Below are 17,695 nucleotides of genomic sequence, written 5' to 3' on the forward strand. Positions count from 1 at the left end.
GAGTAACACAAATTGGGAAGTCTGTGCCTTTGATGCAAGTGCCTCAGGAATTAAGCTCCTTATGATTAAAATGAGTACTTTTCTCTTGACTTTTTATCCAGTTGTTGGGTTTCACTGCTATTTTATCAGTTCTTTACCCATCCACAGAGCTTGGCAAAGTCTTCATTTCCAGAGATGATAAAACAGGGTGGTAGAACTAGAAAAAATCCTTTATGTGAAGAAGAAACTTTTTTTTTCTTTAAGAACCAAAAAAGAGAAAAGAAAAAGAACAAAAGTAATATTTTGATGCTCATCTTTAATGTTACATATTTGGAGTTATGTAGGATAACAGTACAGCAAAATTTGCTCGGAGTGATCATGTCCTGAACTAAAAAAAACTTTGGTAACAGCATTTTAATAGAGAAGGATTGTTGTCTATCTGGGAAACAACTTTGCCAGTCTCTTGAGAAAAGGGATTTTTTTTTTTTAATCACTGCTCATGTTACAGCTACTGTTGTTCTAGTTGTTAGTAATAATAGCATAGGTTTCATGGCTGTTTACCTGTTTACCTGTGCTATTTTACTGTTATTACAAGTTGGCTCTTGTATTATATTTATATTGCTTTTTGAATATTGAAACACTTTTCTCCCTCCCTCTGATTTACTAATAAGCCAAATTTAATTTTTATTATCTTCATGCCTTAAAATGAGTAATGAAAGAAGTTGTTAACAATCAACAAAACTCACTGATATGAGGAAACACTTAATACACAGTTATTTTAGTAACTTAAAAAATAGAAATATTTTTTTAACTTCTGATATAAAATGTAAAATATTAACATTACTGAGCTGACCATTTAAACTTTTAATGATCCAGGAAATAATGTTGAGGTATGACTTATGCACTAGTAAATTATCTCCTTAAGATTATTTAATGTTGCTAAGTAACATGATTTGATAATTCATTTTAAAAAGTATGGTATATAATACATAATTAATTTAACATTTGCAATTTTTTTTTGTTTTAGTCAATTGAAGAAAATGAAGTGTATTTGCCTAATGATGAGCTCTGGATCTATGAAATGGATAGCGGGTTATGGTAAACTGCATTATTTATATTTAATTAATATATAAAGTTATTTATGTAGATTACAATTAGCTATTGTGAAAAGACTTATTTCAATTACAGAAATGAGTTCTTGTTCATGTTCCTTGGAATTCAAATAGCAGCTGTTTAATGAAGACTTGGGAACAGACATATGTACCTGCAAATTACTCTAAGAAACACATTAATTCTTTAAGTATAATTGTTTTTTCTGAGAGGATGTTTTAAATGGCCATCTTAAGGCTCTGTTGTTAAAACAGGTGCATAAATACTTGCTCATTTATTTTGGCTCCGTTCTTATAGTAACTTACGTTAAAATGAATACTTAAACTCTAGATACTTGTGTGCTTGATCTATTTATAGTTATATATTTTTGTTATTTCTTAACTATTATGAGTGTATTTGCCTACATAACTCATTTTTATCAGTTAAGCTAAATGAGAACCTGCTCTTGCACAACACTAGCAATTTAATTTTGCATCTTATATTTATTGTGTTTACGTATTGTATGTGGGCAGTGATAACAATGCTCCTTTTTAGAGTTTGCCAATGGTTTCCATTATACTAGTTGCTTTCAGTCTGGTAAAGTAATGTCCATTTGGGCTCAAATCAGCTCTTTTTTTAGTCTCCCACCTATTTATATAAAATTTCTTGCATCCCCATATTTAAATCAACAATTTGAAATCAAGGGAAAAGGGGGAAAAATTGTCAAAAAGGGAAAACTAGATCAGGAAGGTATCTTACTGTGTGTATGAAATTCCACATCCATTTGGTCAAGGCACTGTCCTTTGAAGATAGCAGTTTGCATATGGTTAGCAATGAAGTTCTACCACGTCTTTACTAGCCTTTTTGAACGTTGTTTCCTCATTGAGACTGTGGTTTGATGTCTGCTTCTTTTGGTCAAAAGGTTAGTTAAGGAAACCTCATACCCTTTCACTCTTGTTCTTCATCACTGATACCCCCTTAGCAGTTGTACCGGTACAGCTGTTTGTATGGTCATGCAGTAAATTGCATCAGGGAAATGATCTGGGTTAAATATAACCTCTCTTTTGGGGGGGGGGGGGGGGTTATTTTTAACCTGGATCGGTTCCTGATCGCATTAATTTTACAGCACAAACAGTCATATATGCTGAGTGCACAGCATGACACAGGAATGAGCAGGAATGAGAGAGCAAGAGCGGAGAAAGAAGGTAGGCCTGCCTGTGGCAGTGCTGATGCCAGAACAAAGGTATTTGGAAGCAGTGCCCTGAGAAGCTATTAGTGAGCACAGTTTGTGCCGTTCCTTTTAATGGCTGCTTCCAGTTCTTTTAGGCTGGGGTAAGGACAAGCATCAAAATTGAAAGCTGTAGGAGTATTTTTCTTCTGTGTGGTCACCAGTGATACAATATGAAGCCCTCTGATCTAAATGCAGATGCATCAAAGAAGGGAATGAATGGAATTGATTGGGACCAGAAGTTAGAATTAGGACCAGCAGAGAGAAGAAAAATTAGAACTGGGCTTTGAAGTGGGGTGAGAGACTATAATTGAGGAGGGAGACTTGGCAAAGGACCTGGTTGGAGGGCTCAGAGTCAGACCGGATGGAGAGCTCAGAAAAAGGAACTGGAGTGGCAGGAGAAGGAAGCTTTGACAAGAAACTGTGGGGAGAAAGCAACTGAGAATTCAGCAGCAAAGCTGGGGCTAGGAGTTGGAGTGCCAGCACAGAGAGACTGGGATTTGGCTAGTAGCTCTACAGAGTTTGAAGGTATGAAAACAAGCTGCAAATCCTAAACAAGTCACATTGTGTGTGAGAGAGGGAGAGGTGTAGAGGTAGGCAGATAGATAGATGTAGGTCCCTATTTTCTGTAGAAATTCGAGATTCTAGGAAAGCTGTTTCGAAGTGTGGAGTGATGATTCTAAGTGCAGTCCTGGCCTAATGCTTGGACTCATGAGTTTGGCAGAAATTCAGTTTCATCATATAATTAAGTAGTGCTTGAGATTGCATGATGTTAGAATTTGTATCACAGGAAATTACTGTTTTGTAAGTGAAACTAATAAGGAAAAGGTTAGGAACCACTACTAATTGCAGAAGAACAGAGCCCTCATTGCTAAAACTGACATTATTGAAACTTTTTATTATACTAAATACAGTGCAAAATCCAGTTTTAGGAATGACTTAATGGTTACCAAAATTAGTGAGTACTTCTGACCTTTATTTCTACCTGTGCCTCAGTTTTCAATCTGTAAAATAGCAGCAATACCATGTTCTCCTTTCAGGGTTTGTTAAATTTAACATTAATAGTATTTCAAATTTTTGAATAAATCCACTTTCAGCCCTTCTGATGCTCTTTTAATATGGGCTTCATCTTCAGAAAAATTAAGCTGTCTCTTAATTGTATGCATAATATTCATGTAAAAGTACTGTTACACCATAGGATCTGACTTAATACATCAGCTGTAGTTTCTAGTGCTATTTATGGCCAAAACATTGCAACTGTTTTTTATAAATGTTTCCCAATAAAAGCTTTAAATATAAAAATTATTACAACATCTGTTTTGGTTTTGTTACTTTTAGTAGGTCTGGAAGCAACATTGTAAGACTTGATACATGTGCTATATTGCAGGACAATGCACCTAATGGAAGGAGAGTTACCCACCTCCATGTCAGGAAGTTGTGGGGCAAGCATTAATGGGAAGCTCTACATATTTGGTGGATTTGATGATAAAGGATACAGTAATCGGGTATTGTATTATTTTATTTTGGAACAGACTGTGTTCAAATGACTAGTAATGCTGAGCTTCTTACTGTTTTATCAGGTGTACTTTACATTTGAACTGAGAAATTTAAGGAAAAGCTTTGATTTTGTAGAAAAAGCGTATTTTTAAAAGACTTCAAGCTGACATATAACTTTATAGTTTTTCTTCTGATGTTTAACTCCATTTATTTTACCGGGAATTTTCACTGACCCATAGCTTCGAAGTAAGACCCAGTATTTTAAACTCCTTGTTTTTATTTCTAAAAACTGCTAGTGCTTTCCCATTTGCACTTTTTTTGTTGAAAAACAGATTTGCAGCCATAATTTAAATTTATCTCGCATATGGTGGGTTTTATTTTTGCTCTTTGATGATTTCCTTTCTTATATAGTCATGTAATAATTAAAGCTAAAATATAGCTGCTAGTTTCCATAATAGCTGAAGATTAAAGTAGAGGAAATGAGCTATTTTGTCAATTAGTGTAAATGAAGTCAGAGTCCAGTCCAGACTAGAAGATAACCGAGATGAAGCCTACAATCACATCTCAGTTTAGTACTCTGTTCACAAACAATACTGATTTTGGTGTGTATGTACTAGTTAGGTTAGGCAGAACTCCTGAAAGTATTGAAATGAGCTGTTCATCTTGCAGAAGTTTTTTACAAGGCTTCGGTTGCCTCTGGATGGAGCAGGATTTTACTGTACTGGTTTGACAGAACTGAGGGAAGGCAACTTGCTGCTAGTTCTCATGCTTTAACTATGTTTTGTGATGAATCAGGCTCTTCCTGTATGTTGTATTGTAAACTTCAATGTCATTTCTTTTTTTAAAAGGAAGTAGGGTATTCTGGGGGTGGTAGGTTGCTCTTACTCGTTTGTGATCTGTGCTTGATTCTTCAACATCATTTATACTGAAAATGTTATTTTTTTCTTTTAAGCTGTATTATGTTAATTTGCGAACAAAAAATGGAACCTATAGGTGGAAAAAAATTACAAATTTTAAAGGTCAACCTCCTACACCACGTGACAAGCTTTCCTGCTGGGTGTATAAGGACAGGTAACATATTAAGAATATTTAATATGTCTTAACTGCAGAGAGGAAGTATTATAAAGTGAAGAGAACACAGGCTTGGGATTCGTGAAACTTTAATTCTTAGCATGACTTGCTATGTGATTTTGTGTAATTCTCCTAACAACTTTGTTCCTGAGTTTTCTCACCTGTTAACTGAATAAATGGTAAGTATAAGCCTGCTTTAGGAAAGGATTGGGAAATTTAATGAATGTTTCTGGAATGCTTTTAGAGTTTAGATTAAAGTCATTCTGTGTATGTTACTTATGTTTTTAATTTTAGCACGTTAAAAAATCGGTGTAAAAAAGACATTGAATTTTTGTTATTTCCTGCAATAAAATGTATATTTGATGTATTTTCAAGGATTTTTAATAACATACAAATATTGACAATTGCAAAGATATTTTAGTGCGTATATTTATAACATAAGGGGCCAATTCAGCCTAGATACTTGTGTTGTAAAAGTTACTGAGCATATTTAGAAAAAAAATTAGCTAAAAATAACTCTTTTACTCTAGATTTTATATTTACTGTGGAAAGTGTCTTGATGTGGCATGTCTGGTCACAAGTAACATATGGGTGATTTCATATGAAAGCTATTGTAAACAAGTAAGAATATGATATACAGTGAACACAACAAAATATAAATATATATATTATATAAATATGCATCAGTACTATATCTTGATTTTGTAACTCTAATTCAGCTGTAACATACATGAAATCACATGTATTTGAACAGCTTCTCCTTAGCTAATAATTCAGGATTATTTTCCAAACTAAGTTAATTATTCAGAGTCTTGTGTAATCTGTATACTGAAAAGGTCACCCATTTCAGGTGGCAGAATGTAACTAACATAACCTGTTTATTTAACAAAAGTATCTAGGGACAAGCTATGCACCTTTTCAAAAGTAAACCATAAAATTTCAGAAGATGTGAATTTGCAGATCAGGATGTCTTGGTGTATTGCACAATGCTTTCAGTAATTCTGTTTCCCTAGGAATGTCAGTCTGGAATGACCTTCACCATACCATCATTTCCCAAATTGCCTTCTCCCAAGATCACTAACAACTATACCAAATGTCCTCAAATGTTGAAGTTAAACAAAACGTTAGGAACCATTACTTATGGATGGCCTTTTCATGGGTGGAATATTAGGCTGGGAGGTGTGTAACAATACTTGCAACACAATACCCTTATGTTCAGTAGTAGTTGGTTAGAAGGATCTCTTTATTAGCTAGAGAAAGGCTTTGTGGGTCGTAAGCAGTCTGTGGGCCGAACTTTGGGAATATTTATGGTAGAAATATGTATGGCTAACATGCAGCAGAAGCACAGGAATGTCAGTGGAAAGTGATAAGAACTCTAGCAGAAGCATAGGGATTTAACTGTCTTGTATGTTACGTGTCATTTTGAGATTCGTGTCTGAAAATATGTGTCTGTGATAAGCTTGTGGATGGAGAAATACAGTATATGGACTTTGAGGTATCTTAAACTTGCTTCCTTGCTTCTGTGGGTTTCTGTCAGGCATGTTCAGGAGTTTAACAATATTACCTTCATCTTGGTAAGGCTTTTTGTGTATTCGTGTGCTGTATGAAATACTTTTATTTGCTTTTTGTTATTAATAGTACAGTAGGCAAATGAAAATTTGAAATTAATTGTTACGGGTTATTGATTTGAATGTTATTTAGAAAACAGCTTTAGAACTTAGAGTTTTTTATTGTTGTTCTTTTAGGCTAATATATTTTGGCGGCTATGGCTGTAGGAAGCACAATGAACTGAGTGATTGTTTTGATGTCCATGATGCATTTTGGGTAAGAGAGTTGTTACTATTCAGAGTGACTTGTCCTTTCTGATTGTCAAAACATAATCTTTTAACACTATATTCAGTAGGTATGAAAATCTTTCTAATTTTTCTTTTATTTGTAGCATCAGCAGAAATGCAAAATTGAATCTTTTACTTAAATTTGAAGCCTCAGCTGTTGGATGTTGGGTTTTTTTTCAGTATATTCCAAGTACCCAGTTCTAAGCTTCGAGTGCAATGAAACAAAATGCTGTTAAAGTAGATATGAAGGCGCTATTTTAAGTCAAATATGAAAATCCCACAAAATTTTAGAATCAATTTCCTTGAAGGAACACTAGGGTATTTATAGCTTCAAAAGTCAAACTGACAAATACTCTCAGTTAATTTTGTTTATTTGTTATCCAAAGTAAATATCATTACTTTAAGATGCCTGGATTAGCTTGTTTCCCATAATGAATTCTTACAATTTTTAGAAAAGAGGCTGATTTTATTAGAGTCAGAGTATTCATGCACAAGAATTAACAAGAAATAGATATTCACTCAAGAGAGTATAGACCCTTACATCAAATGCTGAATATTGCCCTACAGAAATGCATTACTTTGTACAATCTAAGTATTTATTCCACAGTATCTTACAATAAAAATTAGAATTTGTCTACTCTACTTGAGTGATTTAGGCGTCTAAAGCCTATTTTCAAAAGTGTCATCAGCCCGAACAGTCCTGCGTGCTCTTGATGTTCAGCTAGACCTGAGCTTCTGAATCACTTAAAAAAGACGTTAGCTTCTATTTTTCAGTATTTTGGTTTATTTTCGATTTTGATATGTTACTCCTAGGTTTTTCTCCTTTAACAAACACAAAGATTTTAAGATGAGAGAAATATATTTTTTTAATTTGTAACTTCTCTTTTAGGAAGGACAGATATTCTGGGGATGGCATAATGATGTTCACGTTTTTGATACAAACACACAAACTTGGTCTCAACCAGCAATTCGAGTGAGTGTTCTTTAAGTCTTGTTTTGTGACACAATTGTGATTTTACTGCCTTTGGAATAGTTAGTGAGCTCCAGAAATCGATGTTGGGAGAAGTAATTTTAATATGCTGAGTATTACACAGGTTTATAACATTAAACAGGAAGATATTCAATGCATCTGAAATGCGGTAAATTCAAAACTGATGAGAATGAATTCTTTTCACACAGGACTGGTGTTCATTGCTGTAAGGTGGTTTTGAAGTAAAAAATATAGCAGGTTTCAGAGAGGTATTAGAAATCTGTATAGATGAGAAGGTGATACAGTATTAAATAGCTCATCATGACAAAAAGCACTAGGAGATAAAGCTTCATATTCAAGCTTTAAAACAACTGTTGGTGATACAAAATTACTGTCAGTGCTCCTTTATTGGAAAGAAGAGTCACTGGGCACGAGAATACTCCAGAAAATAGAAAATCAGTTTAACAGGAATACCAGAGGGGTGCTGAGGAGCAGTGTGCAGAGGCTCCCTACAAAGCATGCTGGGTCCTTCAGATTTGATTCTGCAGAATTGTTTGGGTATCCTTGTACTGCCTTCCCATGGCTTTGAGTCTGGAAAGTTTCTTTGCTGGACCACAGCCATTAACCCAGGCTAGCTCTGTATTCATGATTCATCACCCTTAGCGAAGGCCTTTTGGAAACATGGTCTTCGGGGAGCGTGTTGCAGAAACATATGAATCATTTTAATGGTAAACTGAGGTTAATGAACCCTGTCTATCTGAACTGATTTGCTGTGAGGTCATTTCATTGACTCTATCTGTGTAAAATATATCTGCAAACAGGATAAGCTATTACAGATAGCTGCGAGTTATCTCTAGGAGGGTTTATGGTCTGACTGGGAGATTTCTTCCTTCTTTTTTCCTTTTTCAAAAAGCCGATAGGCCAGTGTGAATGACAGTACATTGGACTAAAAGAATCATATTGTCTTGAAGTCTAGCCTGTGTTGGTTCACCATTCAGCTTTTGCAGACTCAGAGAGCAAGGGAGGAAGATACCTAACTCTCTATTGTTGGTTTAGCCTTCAGCCTTTATTTATTTGTGAAGTAAAGATTCGTGTTTAGTATGAGGGGGTTAAGCACGCATGCTTTCAGCATCGTGTATATGCAGTTGCTGTATTCCTTTCAAAAGTTAATGCTCAAAAATTAAAAAAAATTGCTTGTGCTCATGCTAATTGTTAAAATAAACAGAACCGGTATTCTTCAGCAAATAAATTATTTTATTTTAATAATCTTCCAAAGGAGCATATATACCCAGAGGTTTCCCAGTAAAATGGTAATGCACACACTTCTATTTATTAAAATTAATATGATAGTGTACTGCAGAGCCTCATACAATGCTGGTGAGCTTACATAAGAATTTGGTAGAAAACTTTAGTACCAGTTTGCACCTTGGAAAAAATCAATTTGAACAGGACATATCAACAATAACTGATGTGTTATTGTAACTTTATGCTTGGAAGTTAAAGAGAAATTAATAGATTTCACTTGAATAAAGCATTAGTAAATCAGACCAAGAGGGAATACATTAAGCATTAGCAAATGAGGGAACTGAGTTAAAGCTATCTTTGGCAATTATGCGTATCATCTAATATCAGTGGGGTCTTAGACACATCTACAAGTTCTTTCCTTTTAAAATTGTAGTTCTGTTGGCATAATGATACATGTTGGCCCTACTTTTGCAATCGCTATGTTACTGACTTGCTGTCAGTCCTTGGCTGACACATCGATGACATTCTGAAGTATCTTATATTGGTTCTTTCAGGGCGGAGATCCACCTCAGCCTCGAGCAGCTCATACATGTGCTGTGCTGGGAAATAAAGGTTACATCTTTGGAGGACGAGTGCTGGTTAGTGTTTAATTAAGACATTTTATTAGCAGTAATATTTTCTTGGCAGTTATTTTTTGTAGCAATTTATTTTTGCAGTAGAGAAAAGGCTCAAGTATCTTTGACCATAACCTGTATGTTTAAGGATGGTGAGTCCAGGATGCTTATACCTTATGAAAAGAAGAGTCTTTTTTTCTCTCTATTAATGAAGCATGCATTGCTCCAGTAAGGAAAAAACGGATGACCACGTGTGAGGAGGCTATTTGTAAAATGTTTATAAATCGACAAAAATGATTGAACTGTGCGTAAGCTCTGTTTGAGATACTTCTTTGAGAGTGGAGCAAAAGCAAGCCTGATGATAGATCAGGTTTTAGTAAATGGTGGGATGCTAGCATTCTGTGCTTGCTGCAGCTTAACAGATTTATAAATCAAACTTTCTTTTTTTTTCATTCCACTTAATGAAATGCTAGCAAGTGGTACATATAACTAGGATTTTACCTTGTGCTTTTTTTCCCTGAAGAAAGAGGAAATGTGTAAGAACAGTCATTTCTCACATACACATCTCTGATATTCTGATATTTACCTTCTGGGAACTGAAGTTCAGAATAGCTGTTTGGATACAGTATTTTATGTTTGCAAGCACGTTAGAATTGCAAATGAAGTTCTGAAAGGTAGGAAATACCAGATTTCAGTAGGCTATGATCTAAAATTTTGTCATCTTTGGCATATAATTGACCGAAATATGGTCCTCTGGAAAAACAGCATGTGACCATAATGTCTGGATACAAAGCTATCAGTCTCCATACATTCAAGCCAGTACAGGATGCTGCAGCATGTTATTTTGATAACACAGGTCGCTGCAGGCACAGGCCATTTCTGTCCTATTAAGTCTCTCCGCTGCTCTCTGAATGCCAAGTTCACAGTCTGTCTTTACTTTCAACATGCTCAGTGCCCTTGATACAGAACATAAGAAGCATTCCATAAAGGTTGCTGTTGACAGTGCTATTCTGTGCATCCAGTACAAGCTCTTTACCGCAAGAGTAAGTCTTATATGTGTAATTGATCCAAGACCCTATCATTTAATATACTTAAATACTGAACTTAAAGGTACTGAATCTTAAACACTGTATTGTCAAAGGTAGTGTAAGAGCTGTTTAGGATGCAGTCAGTTAGAACAAGGCTAGATTCTTGCTATGTAATCTTAACTCTTAAATTTCTTACTTACCTAGCCCTTCTTAACTTAAAAAAAGAAAAAGAAAAAAATACTAACAGTCCTCTTGCATCATCCCCTCTTTATCTGTGGCAAGGATGATTCCCTAACAAACTTGAGGCTACTGCTAGGAAAACTTCTCAGCAAAATACCCATTTAATTTTGTAGCACTGGTCAGAGGAGATTTTTTTCCCTGTTCTCATAAGTAGTTCTTCTTTTCTGAAACATTAAATAAATGTAAAAATTTAACTCTGAGGCAGCAACTGAATACAAGATATATAGCTGTCATATGACTGAAAATAGAGATAGTACTAGACAGTCTTTAAAAATGATAGGTGGAGTTGGCTTTAATAAATTTTTTTTTGCTAAGATAGGTTCTTGATGGGCTGGTATATGTACCAACTCTTTTTAAAACTATTGCAAAAAATACAGGTGAGATAGTATTTTCATATGTCTCTGTATGAGCTGGAATTTATCAGGAATGTGAGGAACTGAGATTCTGTAAGGCAAGTAAAAAGCCTCCTGTCTCTTTTTACCTAGAACTAATTTAGAGACGTTAATCATATTTAGCTAGAGGATGAAACTTGATGCTTTCTATCTCTACTGCTGTGAAAAGTAGCAATGAAGAAGCTTTTGAAAGCACTCAGTGCTATAGTTCTATCATCTTGTTATATGAAAGAAAAGGCAGTAATTTATTTGGAAATGTCCCACCATGAACAAATGCCAACTTCATCTTAGAAAGCGGCTATATAACCTAATGTAGGTTACTTTGTGTTCTCAAATACTTGCAATTAAACATTGCTTGGAATTGTACTTTCTTCCCTATCTCAGTTCCCTCTCATGCTGTAAAAACTGCACTCTAATGCAGTGTTCTTCTCAGGAAAAGTCTACAGTTCTGTTACAAAATGGCTTACTCCTGCTTGCTCAGACAGAAACCAGACATACTGATCAAGGCAGGTTGAGAATGGCCACACATTCAAATATCCAGCCAGTTATTCAGTTTGAATTGCCTCCCACAGCTGCAGGAAAGTTTTTACCTAAGTACTTTTTCAGAACAATCAGAAAAGAAAATAGCTGAAACTGGTCCTTTTTACTCTCACCATTCTATATGATGTGTTATGTGGCCTTTCATACAGGCTCATGATCTGTGAAAGTCTTGCTAAAACGCCACTTCTGACTGAGAACTGCACACAGTAGCTTCCAGAGCTGTAGGTTTGGACAAACTTGACTCACAAATGACTAAAGAAATAAAAGAGTATTAAAAAGTTGGGAAAGTGTCTTGTCTTGCCAGAATCCTGTGTGTCAGGGTTAGCCATGCCAGTCTAAGCGATTCCCATGCCTGTGCTATAGGCTTTCTGTGCCACGTTTGCTATATAAATGAACCCTGCTAACTGCAGCTGAACTGTATCCTGCCTCTCATTTAGAAAGCCTGCAGACTGAGAGGGAGAGAAACCTAGATGTGAAGAAGTAAACATGCAGCTCAGGACCTTCCAGCCTACTATTTCTGACCACTTCTGCAGCCTTCAAAGCCTTGCTCCATCTGGCTTTCTGTTAGCAAGGACTATGTCTGTGTGGTACAGAGGTCTTCACACCAGAAACAGAATAGCATTGTGTGTTGTGTTCAAACTAATTAGGGTTGCTGCACCATGCCTATTGCAATTGAACTGCTCTGTAACCCAAGCTATGATTTCCACACAGCCTCTGCTACCTGGAGTGACTGTATTAGTAAACTGGAGCTCACCTGTGATTTTTTCGACTGTGCTGTTGCATGATTTGATATGTCCTAAGGCTCTCTTGCTGCTATTTAATTCTGTCCCATTAACTACAGGATTCAGGAGTACAAGAAGGCTATGATCTTAAAAGGTTTTTCTCTTCCTCAGGTAGCATCTGCTTCCTGAATAACCATTTGCTAAATTTCAGTGAAACCACTTGAGAACAATATCAGAAAAGACTGAAATTTTGGAAAGCTGTACTTAATTTTGCAGGAGAGCAGCAAGTGTAATTTTTCCTGTAGTGATACCCTATTATTGATTCACTTTCTGTCCTAGAAATAAATGGAAGGAGATTCATTAAGGTTAGGGAACATGCAGTAGGATTTGAGGAGTTAATATAAATCATGAAAGGAAAGGTAAAGACCTCAGAAAGACTACATTTCCTGGCAACAGGAGTAACTCCTCCCCAAAGGATGAAGTCTTGCTTTTCTCCATAAATTAAGGAGCAAGTATGGAGTTGCTCTGCTCCTCCTTCTCCTTCTAGTTCACCATAATACAAATCTTCCCAGGGAAAAGGCTCTGCAAGGAACCAGAAAGGGCCAGGAAGTGTCATGAGGCTTCTCCTATTCATCTTTCTGGGAGGAAAGGGCACCTTTTTCCAAACTTGGAGCTAGAGCTGGTAAAAGAAGAAGATGATGATCAAAATCAATTGTACCAGGAATCATTTGAAAACAGGCTCAGAAGTGTTATGTGGACTCTGTTCCTTCAGGTAAGCCCCTGAAAAACAGAAATGGGAGGAAGTGGGAAGGAAGGAGAATTAGTCCGAAAGTTGATGCAAGTCTCATGTCTGATTTAAGTGGAAAGTTTTCGTGTAAAGAATGATAAAGTAATAAAGTCTCTCCAGCAGCTCTTTGCATATCTGATGCCTTAATGTATGCATGTTTATATTTCCTGTTATCCTTTCTGTCGCAGAAGATCAGAAGATACATTGGACTGCAGTCTGTCTTTTACAAAGATTTGAATTGTAATAGCTATTTGATTGTAAATCTCAGAATGGAGAGCTGCATAGAGTTTACTCTAACAGCAGTGAGCTGTAAATATGTCACATCACCCTTAAAGCCTTTCATCGTGCTAGAAAGCTAGTCCTGAGACAAAGCAGATCCTGGTTAATGTTCACAAGGCTGCCAATAAATGAACAAGCTATAGATAAATGTGGAAGGAGTGTAAGGACTTCTTGTAGCTCAAAGAGAAATGCAAACCCTCTTATGAGGCTTGGTGCTGTTAAGCCAGTTAAGAATCACTTTGGTAGGATTATCAGCTAAGCAATGAAATATAGTAGGTAGCATTTAGAAATGTAGAAAAAATTGCAAGAAAACTTTGCATATTGCAAGTGAAGATTCTATAAACTAACCATGTGTTTTACGGTTTCCCTAATAAGGGTTGGGTAGAAAGACATTTTGATTTGTTAATCTATGTTGAAAGATTGAGTCTTAGACACAAATGTCCAACGGATGCTGTATTTCAGATTCAGAAGGAGGTTGATGTAATTATGCATCTGTCAGTCTGTTGAAACATTAGAATGTGAAGATGATAATACATTGATTTCCCAGGGAACACGAAGTCAAAAGATCTATTCTGTCTTCTGTCTAATGCCTAGTTTTTAAAGAGAGGAAAGTTAACTAGGAGGTCTTGAACAAATTCTTCTTGAAACCTTAATTTTCAACATAACAGCAACTTACTTTCTTCCCTTCATTAATAGATGTCCTCTGTATCAAACTGTGTTATTCCAAGATGATTAAATATTTTCAGTTCTGGAGACCAAGATGTTGCCTTTTCCTGCCCTACCCCCAAGTGACTAGCTGTGTAGAGCAGAAAATACTCAGTAATTGCGTTTTGCTTTCTGCTTGTCTAATTTGTTCCTCGTCTCCTTCAAAGTCATGTGAAGGGGCAGGAAATTGGATAGACTTGTCATAGAGGACAGATCTGTTCCACTAGCTGTCAGCTGGACCGCCTTTTACTGTTGTATTCACCCTCTTGATGGGATGAAGCTTCTCAGGCAATACATAAGAGCACTTACAGGCTGCTTTCCTTTAGCCTATTGGCTTCTCTGAAGGCATTTTACAAAATGCTAGTTAACATTGTATTCCCTAGGACAGAAAAGGGCTAGCACATCAGAGGAGGCCACAGACATCCTGAAAACCTTGCTGTTTCCTGAAATACCCTGAGAGACTTTCCATAGCTCTGATGGACAGCACTGGAAGTCTCTCAAACTCACTAACTGGCTGGGTTTCTCAGGGGTGAAACTACTCCTATCCTGACTTAAATGACAAGTCTAGTTTCTGCCTCAGAGGATCTGCAAGCTGGAGAAAGGCTCATTCTAATAGATCTATGGACTATTCTAGGAGAAAAGAAATTGTAAGGTAAGGCAAGATATATTTCCCTACTTCTCAGATACTGGTTTGTAGTACCTAGGGGAATCACAAAAATCAGTCAAATGTATTGTGAGTCATTGAAAATGTTACTGCATTCTAAAGCAAAGAAATTCTTGCTTATATTCTTCCCCTTCCCACCCCCCATTTATGTTTCCAAGGCAATTACTTTCTTAATTTCAAAACACACATAGATATGCAAGTGTATTGATTTTCCATTGTTGTTACTGATAAATTTTATTATTTTCATGGCAAATGTTAAAGGGTCATAAAACCTTGTCATTTTTAGTAGTAACATTGTGTAAGGGCTTGACATCCTGAAAAGACAGAAAAACACAGATGTGATGAACTTTTTGTGGGATGTCGTGTACCAAGTACAGTACACACGAAAACATCTCAAGGAATGAGTAAGATGCATAGGTCTGATCAGAATGCAAAGAAAAATAGTGAGTTAAACTATATGCAGAATATTCTGCAATTATCCACCACAAGTTCTACGGATGAGAATTAAATTACTGTTGCAAGAACTGAGTATCACATAGCTCTTGACTATTAAACCACTATTAAAAAAATAAAATTGGCTCCATACTGCCATTGCATTACTGGAAATATTCCTGACAGGTTATTTTCACAGAGTTGTCTGTTTTTATAGAAGAGAGGAAATACTTTTCATCTGCTATGCAGGACGAAGGCACAGGGGTAAAATTTTCTTCAAAATACTATTACTTAAATATTCTGTCCTAGGAAGGTCTCACTAAAATACTTTGCTTATTATTTGCTTAATATAACAAAACTGGAATTTTATCTATTTATTTGTTTTAGCAAACTAGAATGAATGATTTGCACTGCCTGAATTTAGACACTTGGACTTGGTCTGGAAGGTAGGTTTCTCTCTATAACACTTAAAGTTGAATGTAGCAGATTGAAACATACTGTTAAATAGTTCCACTGCTAATTTTGTAGCTTTTCCAAGAGGAGAATGAGAGTTTGGGGGACTATTTCAACAGCTGTTACATTGTGATTTCAATTTAATTTAATTTGATAGTGGCTACAAAGCTCTTTCCGTTCTGCACCAAAGCATTGTTGATGCTATTTTAAGCACAGCGTGTAGTGATTTAACATGGACATTTTCAAGATGGGTACCTTTATCCATATGGAATTTTAGTTTTGATGTCTTTTTGAATACTGTTTATACTGTCTATTATTTGACTTTTTATAGTCCGGATTGGAGAAAGACTGCTTTTATTTTTCTCAAGATATGCCTTTTAAACGTTTTTTATCAAAGAATATTATCTGGATATTTCCGTTTTAAACAAAGTCAGGTATTAATGTACTTCCTAAGACTTACTATCTGCATGTAGTAGTTGCGATGGCGCCTACTACATGTATAGAATCACTGGATGTATTGTTAGCTGATAGACAAAGCAAGAGGTAAGCAGTAAATGATGGGTGTTAACCACTGTTCTGTTCCTATTCTCAAAGTGACTTAATAATAATTTCATAAAAGACCATGAAATACAGCTTCCCTTCCCATCAACTGTGCCTGCTGAACTGGTCCTGCACCAAGCGCATTGCTCTGCCCTCTGAGCTCAGAGCAGAAAGAGGGAGCAGACACAGTCCTCCATCTAGTCCTTCTTATTGCTTTTGGCAGCAGGACAAAGAAGTCCCACAATATCCATTCAAAAAAAATTCCTCTCATCTCTTCTGGAGATTTCTTTAATTATCACTTATGATTTACTAATAATTTTAATTCTCCTTTTTTTCTTTACTGGTTGTTTTAAAATGAGTAATATTCTACCTGAATGATGGGATTGTTCATCTTAGACTGCAAACTTTGCCTCTGAGTGGACTGATTATTCCAATTATTGGCTGTAATTGCTCACTTTTTTTCTTGTTTGTAGCATAAGCAGTTGCTGTTTGGCTAGCTTTTATAAACATATGCATGTAGATTACATCTCAAAGACCAATTACTTGCAAATGTAACTATAAATGTGTGTGTGTGTGTATACGCAGTTGGAAGTAACTGCTTCTTTGAGCATATATGCAGTAACACTCCCTCTCCCTCCCTCCCTCCCTCCCTCCCCCTCCCTCCCCCTCCCTCCTTCTCTCTTTTATATATATATATATATACACGCACACATATATATGCATTCTCAGTCTGAGGATGGTAATACTAAATAGTTATTCCTAAAAACTAAAGTTTGTTCCAATACTCAAATGTTTCTAAATTGTGATTCACTAAAAAGCTCACAAGATGTGCCCATGATTTACAGTACAGTCTGATCATTGTAAATTCAAGAGCCTGCCATCCATCCGTTCTGTAGCACCAAGGGTCTTAGCAGTGTCTGCTGCTATGGTGGCACCTCACAGGAGGTAAAGCATTCATGTTTATTCATATCTAGATGAGTAGCTAATCAAAGGCTGGTTTTATAGGAAGCTTAAACTCTGTTCTTCCCATACTAAAGTGGCTGATCTTATGGAAGCCTAAAAAATATCATTCAGACTATCGTAGATGGCAGAATTTAGACTAGCCGTAGTCAAATCAAGAAAAAGGATACTTTCCTAAGGCTAGATTATGTTCTCTCCAAATAATTATAGCCACAAATAAATTATCTACTATCTTAAGACCATCTTATATTACCAGGACGCTTGTCAGTGTGCACAAGCATACGATACCTCTAGCTTGACTTCATCTGTTAATTATAGAGGAGTGAGGATTAGTTTATCTTTCAGGAAATATCAACTTAATATTGACTTTTTGGCTCCAGTTCACAGTCTGTCTTTGCACAAATTGTTTGGAAAATGATTTGGGG

The 17,695-nt window shown here is 36.0% G+C and overlaps 1 protein-coding gene across 2 annotated transcripts in view; it reads left to right on the forward strand.

Moving 5' to 3' along the window:
* KLHDC1 (kelch domain containing 1) overlaps positions 1 to 17,695 on the forward strand; it is a 31,562-nt gene that overhangs the window by 3,080 nt on the left and 10,787 nt on the right. The window contains exons 2-9 of one of the 2 annotated variants that reach the window (XM_064511800.1): positions 1,007 to 1,077; positions 3,684 to 3,801; positions 4,746 to 4,864; positions 6,610 to 6,688; positions 7,589 to 7,672; positions 9,469 to 9,552; positions 12,998 to 13,222; positions 15,705 to 15,763. In XM_064511800.1, the coding sequence (XP_064367870.1) occupies positions 1,007 to 1,077; positions 3,684 to 3,801; positions 4,746 to 4,864; positions 6,610 to 6,688; positions 7,589 to 7,672; positions 9,469 to 9,552; positions 12,998 to 13,222; positions 15,705 to 15,763 (839 nt within the window). The remainder of the gene's footprint in view (positions 1 to 1,006; positions 1,078 to 3,683; positions 3,802 to 4,745; positions 4,865 to 6,609; positions 6,689 to 7,588; positions 7,673 to 9,468; positions 9,553 to 12,997; positions 13,223 to 15,704; positions 15,764 to 17,695) is intronic. The other variant, XM_064511801.1, reaches the window with a different exon arrangement.

Source organism: Dromaius novaehollandiae, chromosome 5, assembly GCF_036370855.1.
Source record: "Dromaius novaehollandiae isolate bDroNov1 chromosome 5, bDroNov1.hap1, whole genome shotgun sequence".
NCBI lineage: Eukaryota > Metazoa > Chordata > Aves > Casuariiformes > Dromaiidae > Dromaius > Dromaius novaehollandiae.